Source organism: Numida meleagris, chromosome 4, assembly GCF_002078875.1.
Source record: "Numida meleagris isolate 19003 breed g44 Domestic line chromosome 4, NumMel1.0, whole genome shotgun sequence".
Classification (NCBI taxonomy): Eukaryota; Metazoa; Chordata; class Aves; order Galliformes; family Numididae; genus Numida; species Numida meleagris.
This window is the reverse complement of record NC_034412.1, coordinates 9033741-9050501: the sequence shown is the minus strand read 5'-3', so window position 1 is coordinate 9050501 and position 16761 is coordinate 9033741. Positions and strand designations below refer to the sequence as shown.

At 42.7% G+C, this 16761-nt stretch overlaps 1 protein-coding gene across 1 annotated transcript in view; it reads left to right on the top strand.

Moving 5' to 3' along the window:
* The window catches only part of PSMD1 (proteasome 26S subunit, non-ATPase 1), a 63757-nt gene extending 47271 nt beyond the window's left edge, over positions 1-16486 (top strand). Inside the window, exons 19-25 of the mRNA XM_021397090.1 lie at positions 2014-2116; positions 6834-7003; positions 8593-8685; positions 10282-10374; positions 12702-12848; positions 15299-15453; positions 16274-16486. Coding sequence (XP_021252765.1) covers positions 2014-2116; positions 6834-7003; positions 8593-8685; positions 10282-10374; positions 12702-12848; positions 15299-15445 — 753 coding nt within the window. The 3' untranslated portion in view covers positions 15446-15453; positions 16274-16486. The remainder of the gene's footprint in view (positions 1-2013; positions 2117-6833; positions 7004-8592; positions 8686-10281; positions 10375-12701; positions 12849-15298; positions 15454-16273) is intronic.

Sequence of the window (16761 nt, the reverse complement as noted above, 5' to 3'; positions counted from 1 at the left end):
CCGGCCTGCCTCGTTGGTCCGCCCTGCCCTGCTGTCTGTGGGCAGCAGCTGTGGGGAGGCGCCCGCCACGCTCCGAGGTGCTTCTCCCTCAGACTGCAGACGCCAGCGTGAACATTAGCAGACCTGCTCAGCGTCTCCTCACCTCACCCAGCATTTTGTTCCCTGAAGATTTGATTACCGTGTAAATTCCAGATTACAGTTCACTGAATGAGTGATTTTTCTGAGCTTTGCAACATCTCGCTGTTTTTATAAATATTCCAAGTCCAGAAGCTGCCCCCAGACTTAGAGGAACGATGTGCTCTAAACAGAAGCGCTAGAATCCTGGCGTTCAGCAAAGCCAGACTAACAGATTTACATGTTGCTTCTGTGTCTCTCAAGTAATATCTGAAGGCTTTGGTTCTCCCAGCTTGCATGTGGTTGCCCTTGGCACTGCAGGGTGCTGGAAGTCAATGTCACTCAATCTACTCGAGTAGATAGGATGTGCTCTGCCTCCGAAGCTGTGAGTATAATAGGGAGGGAAAACGACACTGCGAGCACAAAATGAGGTATTTTTCCAGTGTACCACGGGTCAAGCTTAAGAAATGAACTATTTATGTGAAAGGGGTAAACCTCAGTGCAAGTGTTTATAAATAAACATTGGGAGAGCATGAAAAAAGCATAAATAGAGCGAGGCAGTTAGCAGAGCTGGTTCATTGCATCCAGTGAAACCCTGTGTTGTGTGAGCAGTTTCTCCCTGTCACCCGCCTGTATGTGTGGCTACCCTGAAAATTGCAGCCACCTCCCTTTGCTGACCTTACCAGCTCATAACTAAAAACTTCTTAATGCAAAGGGGAACTGGCAAATGGAGAACTAATAACAGACAGCAATTCTGCTGCCTCTGTTTAAGGGCGGCCGATCTGGTGCTTTGTGCTTCTGATGGCAGCATCTTCAGGTAGGAGTTTGCCTTGTCTATGGCTGCGTAGGAAAAGGGCTTGGGATACCAGCAACAAAATGGCCCAAGAGTGGGGAGAAACTTGTTCAAGAGATTTGGAAGGAGCCGTTCTGAAAAGACCGCCTTTGCTTTTGAGTGCGTCAGATGAAGGCTTAACGTGAAAATAAAATGTCTCCTAGATATCTGGGTCAAAGTTAATTTAGAGAAGAGGTGTGGAAGATTTTTCCAGGCATGCTGAGGATTGGATAGCAATTCCTGGGTTTGGACTGAATTGCAGGTTGGGATTTCCTGGTTGGCTTTTTCAAGTGATAGCAATTACTTGAACTGTGGTGTTGCTCACATGTATATATCAAAAGATAAGTTCTTAATTTTTAATTGGATAAGTTCTTAATTTTTAATTGAGCTGTATATATTCCTGGATGTGAGGCTGTTCTGTCTCTTCAACACTTGGGGAACTTAGGGAAAGATGAAGCTGTCTGAAGCCATGACAATGATACAAGCAAAGGTTTAGCAATTTCCCTTATTAATGCATGCTTAAAACATTGTGGTAAATGTACCATGGCATAAAATGTTACATTATTTAATATTTTCATTAATGATTTTGACTTAAAAGCTATGAGTGCAGCAGCAAAATCTGTACTGTAGGGGCATTATCCATACAGCAGAAATATTGTACAGGGAAACCGGAATAAGTTTGAGATTTTCAGCAGTAGGAATTGGAGGAAATTTAACCAAGCTCAGTGTCACACACCTAAGAACATGTAGTAGTTGCTACAAACTCATGGTTGGTCTCTTATTCCATTGATGCTTCAGAGATTCTCAGGCAATTCCTGAAGGCCTGCAACATGTGGTTTGGAAATGCACGTCCATCCTGAATATTTTAAAATCACTCTGAGTGTCTGCAAGTGGGGAACACCTCTTTAATTAATTATTAGACTTGTATCACCCATAATTAAAAGCTCTGAAGAAGTGAATGTTCTTCTAGTGTGCAGAAATCCAGCATGCTTCCCATAAAGACAGAATATTTGACTCATGCTTTTACATGTCAGTTTTATAATTTCTCTTTTTTTTCTCCCATCCAGGTCAGCCAGTTCAGACAACTCTATTCCAAAGTGATCAATGATAAGCACGATGATGTTATGGCAAAGTTTGGAGCAATCCTGGCACAAGGCATTTTGGATGCAGGTAACTTCCCAAACATCCAAAGCAGCCGAAATTTCTTAAACTTGTTTGATTATAGAGTTCTTCTTGTAGCTGTAATAGCAATTTCATTTGGGAGACAAGGTGCTGGCTTTATGCTTGTCATAAAATAGCAGCAAGAAATCTCTCTGATTTTGACTAATTTTATTTAATTAAAGAAAGAAACTCTGCTTTGTAGTTCCAGGTCACAGGGACTACACTTTTCTAGTGTAGGGAACATTTCATGAGTGTTAATGTCTGAATGTTGAGCAGGGGCAGGATTCTGTAAAGGGCATTAGCATTTCACTAGGGCTGAATTGCAGGGCCTATTAAGGAAGGTTTCTGTAAGCAAAGAGAGGGCAAACAATGTTTTGTTTTGAATTTCTGCTTCTGCTGGAGTTAAGACATGTACAGTGCTGTGTGTCAATAGTACCTCCTTTCCAAGTTTCCACTGCTGTCATATGCATCCAAACACAGTCTGTCCCAACTGGTCTCTTGTGCTCTGGGCTTTCCTGGCCATGGAGTTCCTTGCCTCTGTTCTCTGTGGTAGGTAGAAACAAGCTGCTTTTTATTGTGCTCTGAGATCAGCATTAGTCCTGAAGTCCCGTCAGCAAAGGAGTCTAATGTATCTGTCCCTGTGGCCTGGCTTAAGCACAGCACCAAGCACTGTTATTAGTGTCTGTATGAAATTACCACGTTGCCAACCCATGTGGCTGGGGGAGAAAACACAGTGCTGCCTGTGCCTATCTGCGTGGAAGCATACTCAGAGAGCTCTGTTCCTGGCACGCGTGTGGCAAACAGGCTGCTCCATGCTTCATGACTGAGGCTACAGAGAAGGAAACAAGAACCACCTCCATTAATTTCACCGTGCTTCCCAGGTACCTCTGCTGGAACTCAGACTTAACCAATCTTTTCACCAAAATTGTAACTGTAATTTTGGTCGTTCCCATACTCATACTGTGCTACTGGGAAGCAAGAGCCCAGCTGGCTCAAAATCTCTCAGCTTTACAGACTGGTTTCAAATTCCTGTCTTTAAGATTAAATCATAAAAATGCAGCTAAAACCTTATTTGCTTCATGTGTCACATGGGTATCATAGAATGATTTAGAAACCATAAACACTCAATTTTACTAAATTGCATGTGAATTTGTGCCAACATCTCGACTCTTTATATCTCGCTATGCTGCTGGGGCAAGGCTGTGAACTTCCCGTTCCTAACTCATTGCTGCTTTCATTAGAGTGCCTTTAAAGAAAAAATTCTTTTATCTCTCCCATCCAACTACAAGTGATTATCTGAACAATGGGCTACAACATTTAATTATCACTACTAGAAAGAAAAGGTTCTTTGCGTTATCTGCCATTGTTAGGGCTATTGAGATTTTATGTTTTTTTGTAGAGGAAGTAGAAAAGTATAATTCTCTTCCAATGACAGACTTTGATTAAAAGTGCAAGATTTCCGGTGTGCAGCTGAGAAATGATGCCTTGGAGGTGGGCTTTTTGCTCTCACAAAGAGGCAGCCATCAGTCATGGTTTCATGGTGGTTTCATTTGATCACTGTCTGTTAGCCCCAGCAGCTACTTTTTTACTGTATTAAAACAAGAAAGATGTAGGCATTCCAAATTTAGCTTATTATTCTTCCCCCCCTCCCCCCCCAACCCTTTGAACTTTTATAATTCATGTACAGACATGCTCTCTTGTTTCAGACTCATGACTACTTTTCTGTTCTTTGCAAAAATAAGATGCCTTATTTGCTGGAACATGTATTAGTAAATGTGAGCTATAAAAGGGATATGGTGATTTAACCAGATGTCGGCATTTGACCTACTTGAAAACTCTTTTACTCTCTGTACATATCTTCTCTGATGCCACATTACTCAATCAGGGAGAAAAGAGGAGGAGTGGTAGTCAGCATACAAATATTTATGTAGTATATCTGGAAAAATCTTTTTCTCTGTGTTAAGAAGGGTTTCCTTGGGGACTGAATGGAAGCAGCTGTTGACAGCACGAAGGTGTACGTCCTGGATTCAATGGTATTAGAGACAATTTTAGCAAAGGATGGAAAAGGAATCTCCTTCCAAGTTACAGAGGAAAAAGTTGCTCATCTCCTTGTTGCTGCCCCTCAAAATACACATCTCACACAACATGTTATATTTGGGCTGTTAAATACTGTTAAATACTTTAGTACAAAAGCTAAAAGTAGATGCACGTTGTCTATCCCTCACACATGTTGAACTCAGTGCTTCTGTTTCCTGCCTTTCTCCTGGTTGTCCCTGTGTACAGACGCTTAATGTAAAGTTGAGCCTAACTCTGGTAGGCAGGAAAAAAAACACTACCTTGTACTAATGTTTTTGCCCATTAGGTGGGAACTACCTGGTGTTTTTTGTCCATGTGAATCAATCTGGTCAGGAGGTGTTTCTGCCACTAACAGTTCAGATCATCCTCATTTGTTTTGTAGATTAAGCTTTTTTTCTTTCCTGGTAGGGAAAGAAATGATTATTTGAAAACAGGATGCAGCCTAAGTTGGGGCTGGAAACTGGTTTCCAAGGTCTAATGAAGCATCTAGTGAGTGTGGTGCTGTCCTGAGCTGCACTGCCAGAAGTACCATCAGCAAAGTGTGTGTGCTATCAGAGAACCTGTCAAAGGAACGAAGTTTGTAGAATTAATTGATGAGCGTTACAAAAGTGCTACCATGATTACAAGCCATGAATGAGTTCATCCAAGTATAAAAACCATCAGCATCTGCTTGTTGTGCTCCCCTTCCTTGTTAATGTTAAGCCAGTAAATCCTCATGGCCTTCAGAACAGCCCCCTTGCTTCTGAAAAATGTTGCCATAATAGCAATGTGTATTCTGGGAAATGGACCTTATAATACCACCCTAAAAGAACTGTGATTTGGCTGTCTTTTGATTGGTTGATTTGGGGTTGGTTGGTTGGTTGGTTTTTGAGATAGCATGTCACAGCGTCCATCCACCCATCCAAAGGTTTGGCATGTGTTCCCTTCCAGGTTGTCAGGGCTGCGGCTTAATCATGAAGATAGTTCACAGTCGTGCAATGTCTCTCCTCTATTCCTGCTCCCCACAAAACCCTGGGAGTGGGGGTGGTCTGCTTGTGTGTAAGCCAGCAGAAAGTAGCAGCGTGACAGCATCTTAGGAGTATGACTTTTGTTATTCATCCAGGAAATTCCAGAAATGGGATAATATACTTCTGAAGGTTAAAAATAAATTGGGGAAAAATTCCAGAAGTTTGATAAAGTTTAGTTAAGCTGCTTGTGCAACGTGTACTGGACTGCTTTACCTAGAATATCTGCGGATTACTGACCTGGCCCTTACATAGTGATGCAGTGAAGAAAAGTTGAAAGTAAAGATGGAGGAGAAGACCAGAGATTTAAATGTGCAGTGTTTGATGTGTTTAAGGATAACACAAGATCTCAGGCAGTGCCTCATTAATGTTGTTGCAAATTCAAATACAAGTGTGAGAGTGGTGCTGGAGAAATTAATGAGAAGCAGAGCAAACCTGGACATGGTGAAAGCAGAAATCATATTATCTTTCTTCAGATAGGAGCCTGGAAAGAGTTCTCTAGTCAAACAGCAGGAGATCTATTGCCATCACAAAAGGAACAGCAGGGAGATTGAATATATGCATAATGTCCTATAGAAAGGCATCAAAATCCTTTGTCTTCCACTGTTTCTCGTGGGACTAACTGACATATAAGTAAGATGAGATAACTCTGTCATTCAGGGCTTTCATTAGTTCTGGTAATTGCTGCCTGGCCCTACTACAGATGGCTGCTTGTGCAGGGCAAAGGAATGCTGCTCCAGTTTGGGATTTCTCAGCCATGAAGTGCCCCAAGACTGGGAAGAGTGGGTGTTTGTATTTTAACAAAGTTAACCTTCCTGCACTTGGGCACGTCAGCGGTAATGGACTCGCCTGGTGCTCTCTTCAACTCAATTCACTGTGTCCATCAGAAGACTGAAGATCAGATTAACACTTTCTCACACTGTCTGCAAGCCCAATCTTTCAGTTTGGTTTCTAGCTGGATGTTTCTGCACTACATCAACATACGGAGTTGTTTTGGTCTCTGCTTTGCAAGTACAAAGCTAAGACTTGGTTGTCTGGCAGAGATTTAATTTTGTTGCAAAGACTGCAGGAGCTTGTCTCTTTGCTGCATAGATTGATCACCTCTAGAAGGAGCTTTTGAAGCTGTTGCTGTTTACATTTTTTTCTGCTGAGATGGTGTAGAATAAAACTGTAGGCATATTTCATCTGAATAATAGGCTGTTCAAGGAGGCAGACAGAAAAGTTTCTCTATGGAGTGCTTTATGTGTGCTGTTTTCCTTGTGGCTCTTGCCTTATGGTTCATCGATACGCTGTGTTTTGAAAATAGTTAAGACAAAGGTTTGCCTGTTTGTTCTGTCTCTCTGCCTTCTGATTTGTACTTTTCTTTAAACTGTCTCCTGGCAAAATAAAGATGGAAGAGCTCTATTCATTGATTGTTTTGGTGATACCAAGCAGATGTGCAAAGATAGATAGAGGTAGTTACGCTGCCCACAACTTTCACTGTGAAAGGTGAGGTCACCAAGGAAAAAGCTGACAGCATTGTGGCTTGGCTCACACTGTGTCATCCGCCTTCACAGCAGCTGTTTTAGAGATACAGCATTCCGGCGTCCTCATGGAATACGCAGGGATGCATTAACTCAAGTGATGTCATTTCTGATTATTTCCAGGGGGACATAATGTGACTATTTCGCTGCAGTCAAGGACGGGACACACTCACATGCCTTCTGTGGTGGGAGTTCTGGTCTTCACCCAGTTCTGGTTCTGGTTCCCCCTGAGTCACTTCTTGTCACTGGCTTTCACCCCAACATGTGTCATCGGCCTTAACAAGGATCTTAAGGTATGTAATGAGTGGAGAAAAAGGGCATTAATGGCTTGGAAGACTTGAGTGTCCTGAGAGAGAGATGCACGCCTGCATTTATTGGTTTTCTTTGAGTACCTCAAGAAGAAGTCTGAAAAGCAGGCTGAAGTTATAGAGCTGGTGGAGGAAATAGAGGTAAAAGAGTTGTGAAGAGCAGACTTTGACCCCTTCATCTCAAAGTAGAAGAAAATAACTCTATTTGATGAGTGTGGGCAGAGACCACACAACTGTAAGACCGAAGTTATGTTAAAAAAGAAGTTGCTTTTAAACCATCCTCTACTCCCATGTGAATGATGTGATACTCTCCCCCAGGAGAGCCAGCAGTGGGAAAAGGGTCTCTTTCAGTTCCTGGGAGAACAAATATTAAACCACTGTCCTGGGTACTGCACTTATCTGGTGTGTCTGTTCTTTGAGCTGATCAGTTTTGCAAGCTGTATCCTGTGCTGGGTGTCCTGTGCTGAAGAGCTGAGATAGTAACTTCCATAAAAATGCTTCTTAACGTACATCCCCCTCTAGTCACTGGTGCAATCTTATTCTGTGAGGAACAAAGCATGCACAGTGCTGTGTTGGTTTTCAGAGTCCTTTTGCGGGATGGAGGCAGCTTGCAGGATTGCAGCCCCTAGACCAAAAGTCTGTGGCTGTAGGGTACTCTTCTCTACCTGTCTTGGGTTTAGCATCCAGTCAGTCTATACACAGCTCAAAATAACTGCTCTGTTTGAGGAGAAGCTTGCATTAAAATACCGTTCTTTCTCTCTGTCCTGAATATTTCACATGGATTGCATTGCTACTTTGTCACTGCACCTCCTCAGATGTAATGAGCACAGCACCTTTTTGACTGACTGCACTGCCATTTTGACTCTGTCTTCCCATCCCTTGGTTTCCAGGGCATCCAAATGACTGTGGGCAACACTGTTATATAACTTAGCTTGAATGCTAATGTTTGTTATGGGCTGTGCCCACCCACCTTGCTTCCTCAGAGCAGTCCTTGGTCTCTTCTTAGTCCGTGATGTGTCATGAAGGAAGGGAGATGAGAATTCACCCTCACAATTTGAATGGGCTGTCAAAGGGTGCTTTCTGGCCTTGCTTAAGTAGATAAGAGTAAGACAGTATGTGAAATTGATTGCCCACTCCCAACAAGTACTGTCCTTTAGCAAGAGGTGAACGTCAGGCGGTGCTTGGTCTGGTCTAGCGTGCACTAAAAGATCTTCACTTCGGTCTTAAACCAATTTTGTGCTAATACAAGCAGGCACAGCAATAACATCGAAACCGCAAAAGCACTGAAACAATGAAAACAAAGCATGGTGTGAATAGCATGGAGTGTATGGAGGAGGCTAGGAGAGCTTGCCAGAGTCGAATTATAGAATAATTAAATAACATTGTTCTAGTTGAACTGTTGCCACTGATAACAGTTTCTCTGCTTCCGGAGGGGGAGAAAGGGAAGCTTGTATTCTTTAGAGGATCTGTGTTTGTCTCTGCTGGAAGGAAAATTAAGCTAAAGTAATTATTATGCTGTGGACCTTTTCCCTTGCTTTTCGTCTCTAACATTTTTTTTTAACTGTTTGTCTTAGATGCCAAAAGTCCAATACAAGTCCAACTGTAAGCCGTCCACATTTGCCTACCCCCCACCTCTGGAGGTACCGAAAGAAAAGGAGAAAGAAAAGGTATTTGGACTAGCTCTCTGTGTTGTGAAGACCAACCCCTTCTCCCTCCTAGTATAAACATTGACTTTGGTGGCACTAACAGGGAATTTGAAGAGCAAAAGAAAAATTGGCAGTTGCTGTTGTCTCTGAAAGAGAATTCCAGCTATTTTTTCCTGCTGAGCTTGGGACTTTCTGATCATGGCACAGAGCTGCTGTGCTACTGAGTTGCTGTTACCTCCCTTATCTCTAGTGGTCAAGCAGAAGCATTGATTAAAACTCTTTTTTTCCGATGTCCTGCTGGTTTATCTATCATCTGTGTGCAGCACCTAGCACAACAGTGTCCCTGTCTGTGGTGTGGACTCCAAACTACTGCTGCAATACAAACACTGAGAAAATTAGGTTAGACAGATCTCAAGGACATGTGGAAGGACAGAAGTGTACCTGGTCTTAGGGCAGTGGGACCACGTGCTAGAATATGAATGGTGAGACTTACGGATGGCAAAAAGGTAAGTGTGAAACTGAGAACACATAGAGATGTAGAAAGGAAAGGGATGAAACCCTTTGGTTTTCATCCCATTGGATGACTAGCAGAACAACAAAGGAAACAATTTGTCTACTGGCAAAAATGGTAAGGCTGTTGAGCAGACCACAGCAGCAGGTGAAGCAGCCCCTAGGGAGCAGTTGCAGCAGTGGAGAAATCTGGCAATTCAGGCTAACAAATGACATTGTGTGAAAATGGTAAAACATTTTGTCATAACTGAATGATGGGCAGGACAAATTTCCATGCTGCCAGGGAACCCAGAAATGAACTCTTAACAAAAGGTAAAGTTTAGTGCTCATAGCTGCATTCTCACCTTTGAATTGGATATGAGTTGGATGAATCTGTTCTTACAAACTTCCTTGGCCAAAATGAAAACATACCACGAGTCCACATTCAGCCTAGAAAGCCCCTCCAGCAACGTGACAAATGCTGTTGCTCCCTGTTCCTCTGAGGAAGCTACTTCTTTACAGGGACAGTTACTGTGGACAGAGATGTGCTCACTGGAAGTGGGGAGACGTGCTGAATTCTTCTATTGACTGTTGCTTCTGGGTACTTTCTAGCTCAGAAGTGCTGAATTTTCATGAGGGCTCATCCATAGTGCATTATGTGCATCTGATTATTGAAGTTGGTGAGAAATAGAGCTGTTTAGGAGAGTGGAGCTGCTTTTTAGATTGTTCTTAAGAGTATCTGTATACAGATTTATTTACCACAGAGACCGTGGCAACAGATTTTTCCCAATAACAAGAATTCCACTTGTTGCTCTGTTAAAAATACATAAGCAAAAATCTCATGTAGAGACCCAAACAATAATGATTAATCTCCAGATTAGGAAGTTTGTCCTTCTGCATACATGCCTGTACCCAGTCTGCATTCATGCGCCTGTGCCATTTATCTGCTTCCATGGTGGCCTCTTTGTCTCTTAAACAGAGCAGTGTGTAGGGAGTGAAAATTATCTTCTTGATGCCTGCACTGAGAAGTGACCTAGCACTGGCTTCCCTTTGTTCCCCTTCTGGGGGGATTGATGCACAACGTAGTGTTGCAGTCATACTGAATGTCTCCTCTGTTGACATATCCAGGTTTCCACTGCTGTGCTGTCCATCACTGCAAAAGCCAAGAAGAAGGAAAAGGAGAAGGAAAAAGAGAAGAAGGAAGAAGAAAAGATGGAAGTGGTGGGTGTAATCATTGAAACTTATGTGTCTTCTTCCCCCGTCCCCTAAAAACGTGGAAAGTATGTAATGAAAGCTGACACTCACTTAACAATGTCCCCACTGTGACCTGCATTACAGTCAGTTCTGAGCATAACAGTAACACACGTTTCAGAGTACTATATATGCCCATCAGCATCTTGTGTGTGTGTGTGCTGTCAAAAGCAACAGGCTTTATTACTTATGAATCCATTGTTTCTGAGAAATAAAGCTTCCTCAATAATGTAAGTAACTGACTTCCTTCAAGGCAAAAGCTTATTCTGACAAATGTATGTGCCTTTAACTGCATGAACCTTTTGTGCATTATTTCATTGCCTGTTGTTCATATTTCCAGACCAAGGGAACTTTCTCTTATCCATTCTTACTAATGTGGAGAAGTCTTACTTATTTCATGTACTTGATACCTCAGCTGACATTTTAAATGGGCTCAGCGTTGGAGCATTTGCGTGGTGATGTCTCATTCTGTTAAGATTGCTTAAGAGTTCAAACCTTCTGGTTTTGCATGTGCTTAATCACCTGTTCTGACATGTTCGCCTTTTTGGCAGCAGTCTCTTAGGTGCTTTGCCCATCTGTCAAAACACCAAACATTTATCCATGCCCAGCTTAGGGCCTGCTGAGATTTGAGCTCAGGATCTGGCCACTGCTCAGCAGTTACAGTGATTCCTTTGGTCCTCTTTCTTTCAGCTCATAGATCTAACACTGTAACTCTTTGTCTGTGAGGGAAGCGTCATCCTGGAACAAGCTGAAGAGTGGAGAAATACCTAGATAATGAGTTCTTGGTGGTTTCTGTAATTTGGGAAATAAGTGGCAGCTAATATTCTTAGTGGTTCTCAACAAAGAACCCTTCCTTTTGTGCCCACCTCACAAATGCAAAAATGCAAAGAATAACTGTAAGTGGAGAATGTGTTATGTTCAGTAGAAACGTTTCTGATTCCAGTTTAACATCTATGTGAGAGAAGCAGCATGGTCAGGGACTTTTTGCCTCTTCAATTTTAAGAACAAATACACAAATAGTACATGAAGGGAGTGTGGCATAAGATCAAAGATGTATGTGTAAAATATCTGTACTAGACCTACTTAGGTGTTGGCCATGCTGTAGGCACTGAACTTCATACAGCTGGCTCAGAAAGTGAATCATCTCATGTGCAGGTAGAATTTCTGATTTTTCTTTTTGTTCCTTTATTAATGTTTCCTTGTCAGCAAACATTGCCTTTTCTTTAAATTATTCTTACAGCACTATAGACTAAGCAAAATGTGCTGAGGAGATGAATGTTTCTTCCAAAAGTTTTGCAACCTACAGTTAAGTAAAGGTGTTGAGAGGAAGCAATGTATTGGAAGGGATTGATGTGTCATGTCTGTCTACACTTGAGCTGTCTGAAAAGGATTTTTTTTGGCTAAATCGAGCAGAAAAACAAGGATAATAAAAAGGGAGCTTGCTGCCACCTGCTGTGTTTGAGTCCAGTGTTTCCCATTTGTCCAAACGTTTAGAGCTACAATTGCTTTCCTGTTTTTCTCATATGCCTGTTATGTGATTAGTAATCCATAACTTCCAAGAGATGTGCACTGCACCGAGCAGTTACTGTGACAGAAATTCTGCTGTTACAAGATGGGCCCTGCATGTTGTGATGTTCCTGATAATTTCCTATTGGTTGTCTCCGTCTTTTCTGCAGTCCTTTTTTGTTTGCAACTCGCAGATGTTCTTGAGCAATGGGGAAAATGTGATCCAGGTTCTTACGTATATAAATGATGCTATGTTTTTTCCTTCCGAGCTTTTGCCTCCAGCTGCTGAGTCAATGGTGAAGGAGCTCCTAGCTGCAGTTCCTTAGGGAGTCACTGGGGTGGAGTCGTTTTGGTTGAGCTGTTGTCATTGCTGGTAGTGTGAAAGGTCGCTGATGGTTTTACAGCAGAGAACACACAACGGCAATTTTTAGCAATTTTCATATGCTCGGTAATGATATTAAAGAATCCCGAGTTGTGAACAAAACTGGTGAGTTTAAGTACAATAAGGGGAAGCCATAGGTAAACTGTTCCATTACCGCCTCCTGTTGAACTTACTTTCACCTGCAGACAAGACTGAGGCATTGCCTCGATGGGGAGTACTTAGATCCACTCTGGCATTGCTTGTGCCAGCTGATAGATGCATCCTAGCTTGTTCCTCAGCTGGTGAGTGCCTTCTCACCGTGCTCTGAAAGTGCTCCCTGTGTTAAGAGTATCAAGTTGTTCCTTACCTCCTGAATTCAGAAAGGGTCAGGGACTGCTGATAAAACCATGCTGATGTTCTCCTGCTGCAGGATGAGACTGAAAAGAAGGATGAAAAAGAAAAGAAGAAAGAGCCTGAGCCCAACTTCCAGCTTTTGGACAACCCAGCAAGAGTCATGCCTGCTCAGCTCAAAGTTCTTACCATGACAGAGAGCTGCCGGTATCAGCCTTTCAAACCAGTAAGTGTCACGTTCCCAGTTTGTGTGCTTGACAGAACATTCCCTGTGCTCAGCTTGTGGATTAGGACCCTGAAGCTCTGTGTGTACATGAAGGTGCCACTCACAGGTGGTATACCACTGTAATTTGTTTTAGAGATTTACGACTTCACTGCTGTCATATTTTCCCTCTCTCCAAATGATCACGTGCAGTTCTAGTTGGGGGGAAAACCAGAGCTGCTTCAACCCATTTCATCGTATTGATGCTGCCTTATCTTTATTTTTTTTCTCCTTCTTTCTTCACATGCCGTAACCTGGAAACCAGTCAGACACGCTCTGTATTAATGACATTGCTGAGTACATAAAAACTGAGACATGGCTTTTCCAGTGAGCTGAAAAGTTGGACAGGCTCACTGTCAAATCACTAAAATAAATGCATCGTGTCTTGTGCTGGAGCGTTATTATCTGAAGTAGGATTTATAACAGAAATGTTTGATTTTTTTTTTAAACAGTATTTTTATTCAGTGACACATGAACTTAGAAAAGTGCCTCCATCTCCTGTTAACACAGAAAAGACATAGCATGTGATTGGCAGATGGAGAAGATGACCTTCTAGCTAATGCCCAAGAAGGAACTAATTTTTGTGTGAGACACTCCATTGCAATCCATATTGCAATCCTAAGAAGTTTGTTCCTGGCCTCTAAATCTCCCGAAACAAATTCTTCTGGTTTTTATTTTCATCCAGCATATAACATCCTCTACTGTCCCCTTTTGCAGTATTGTGCATGGGAAAACTTTATTCGGAAATAGAAGTGTTGTTTTTTTTCCTAGGAAAATGCTTGTTTTTAATAAATGTATTTCCTGGAATTCCTTCAGCATATCGGAATTCTCTGTGCATCATCCCCTTTCGAGACATCCTTGTTTTAGCAAATCTGTGGAAGGATCTTTCAGTTTCTGTCCTCCAAAAAGACATGACCCAACTAGTATGTGGTTTGGGAAGATTTGCTATGCAGTCCAATAAGCATTCACTCATGCAGCTGAAACGTGGACATTTGAAGCTTCGTAAGAAGCTGAATCCTAATACAGAACCGGTTAGCAAGGGTGGTGCAGTTTCCTCACTTAACTCCTCGCAAAAAAAAAAAAAACAGATTTTGAGAACAGAAGAGTATTTTTTTTTTTGCTGGGATTGGGGTGTGTAACCAAGGAGGGTCTTGAAATGGAGATGTCCAGGAGGTTTGCTCTGCTTTGGGAAATGCCAGAATAAAGAGCCTCTTTGAAATATGTTTATAGCCTGGATTCCTGATGTGGTTCGTGCTCTGATCCCAGCCAGGCATGACACGGCGCTGCCTCTTCGCACCTCATGTTTCGGTCCTTGAGATGCAGGGATTTGTTTCAGCCTTACAGGATGTTTGGTTGTAACCTTTGTAATTAATTCCCCTTGTTTTACGAGGTTCTGCTAATAGGATTCCTCAGTCAGTGGAAGCTGGTGATCAGATTAGTCTCTGTTTCAGATAGCCTCCTGGGAGGCTGCTACAGAGAGAAGCTTTACTAGGCTTTGTTGCCCTTAAGATGAGCCTTATAAAGCTATTATGGTTTAATTAGTTTTCAAGTGTAAAGAGCCAGACTGAGCCTGGGGTAAAGCTGTGAATCCAGATGCCATTTTCTATCAAACGGAGACGTAGATAATGGCAATATAAAAAGCAACCTGGATAGGCTCTGTCTGCTCCATCCCCTTATCAGGCAGGGAGCCAGGTGGATGTCAGATGCTTTGCTCTCTGAAACTTCCCCTTTTTCTGGGAAAGTCACACCTTTGGCATAGACCCAGTCAGTGGAGAATCAGCAGATACAGAGCTGTTTCTGACATGGAATGTTGGTGTGAAAGTCGCCATCAGGGACTCTTTGCTGTGGCTCATTCATGTATGAGCAGTCGGGAGAAAGGAACTGCTTTGCTTTTTGGTTCTTTTCCTAGATAGCACTGACTAATCCTTAAATGAGCCCAGCACCACAGAGAAGCAGAGCTGTATGAATCGTTATGTACATCTATGTATGTAGGGGCACAAATGAAGTCAGGGCTTTGCTTACTCTGTTCTCTTTGCAAAGGCAGGCACATGAATGGCTGCTGTCTCCATTAAGACTTTCAGAAGTCTGTGAGTGTTTGGCCCAAGTATTCAGTGAGCTCGTAATGTGGGGTGCAGACAAGTAAGGAAGGTAAATTACCATGCATCAGTCTGACCAAATATGAAGTCTGCTTCTTATGCAGCTGATTTGCTCCCTACTTGCAGAGGGTTTCACTCTGATATAACCTGTAGCTAGCTACTGATGACCCTTTTTTTCCTTTGGTATGAGTTGAGCATTCATTCCTGCTGATGAGGAACCTGAGGAGTTTCATATGGCCTAGGGTACTACTGGGACCGTAAACTCCACCACGAAGCAGAAGCAAGCAGCTTCTAACAGTCATTGTACTTGTTCTACAGCTTTCCATTGGAGGCATCATCATTCTGAAGGACACCAGTGAGGATATGGAGGAGCTGGTTGAACCTGTGGCAGCTCATGGTCCGAAGATCGAAGAAGAGGAGCAGGAACCTGAACCGCCAGAGCCCTTTGAGTACATTGATGATTAAGGCATGAGGTACAGTATAGTGTGCACCTTTATTAATCCCAAGTAAAGTAAAAACTTATTTGGATCAACTGAAGCAGTTACCAGCATCCAGCACTCCTGTTTTAAATCTTTTGTTCTGTGTTAGATTCAGAAACATTTGAAGAGTTTGGTAGCAGTAGAAGAGGAAGCCCACTGTTCTGGTTAAGGCCTTATACAGTCATACTGGATCTGGTCTTTAATCACACAGGCTTGGCTACTCTTAACTAGAACATGCCTGGGCAGAGTCTGAGCAGAAATGTAGGGTCACAGATGATGGCTGAGCTGGGAATAACCAGCTCATGAAGAAAGATCCCAGAGGGGCAAGTGGTTTATGGAACAAAGTTGTCATCTGTTTGACCTCAGTGTGGCAAAATTGGTCAAAAGAGAGCTGCCCTGCCCTGCTGAGTTGCCTTGTGTTCCCAGCAGTTCTTAGCAGAATTTAAGGACAGTTCAGTCGTGAGCTCTCCGGTGCTCTCTAAGTCTCATCATAATGGTCCTTGTATATCTGTTTGAGGCAGTGAATAGTGCAGTTCTCAAGTCCCCTGGTTAAAGTGCCTCAGCCAATGAGCAGGTTTCTCACTGAGAGGCAGAAATTCAGTTTCTTTATTTCCAGATATGGGCTGGCATGTTCCAGTGTTCCCAAGAGCAAAGATTATGCACTTGAATTGGTGGATGGGCAGGAAAGCAGACTCGCTTCTGCAAACTGTAAATGTTGGATCAGTGACAGACTGGGGTGAATGTGTGGGGCTAACCACAAAAAGCCTTAGTTAAATATATTTGCTTTTCTGGTCTCTATCTCCCTCTTCTCCAGGATCATGTCCTCTAAAGAAGACACTATGCTTGATATCAGAAAGACAGACATGAAGACCTTCCTATGGAGATCTGCTGTTCAGTGCATGCAGCCCCAATCTGTGCTGAGCTAAAGCTGATAGTCCGTGTTTTATGGTTGAAGAACAGATATATGCTATTTAGTGTACTCTTTCACAAAACCTTGTTTTCAAATAAATATATTAAAAACTCTTGACGGAAAACTTGATACTTGGAGGGGGGGGGGGGGGAAGGGAAGGCTAGCAATGTCCTCTTCTGCTCATCCCGAACCTTAGATATTAGACTCCAGTTGTGTAGAGCAGTTGAGGTCTCTGCACATCTCTGCTTTCTGTAGCACTCCCTTAGGCTGACCAAGGCCATTAGCTAAAGTCTGCCCCAGCCACAGCACTGCTACAACAGAGATGGAAGATCTCAACCTGCCAGGAGTTGTCTTAGATGAGGTCTGCTTCCAAAATCTCTCTGTGATACTGA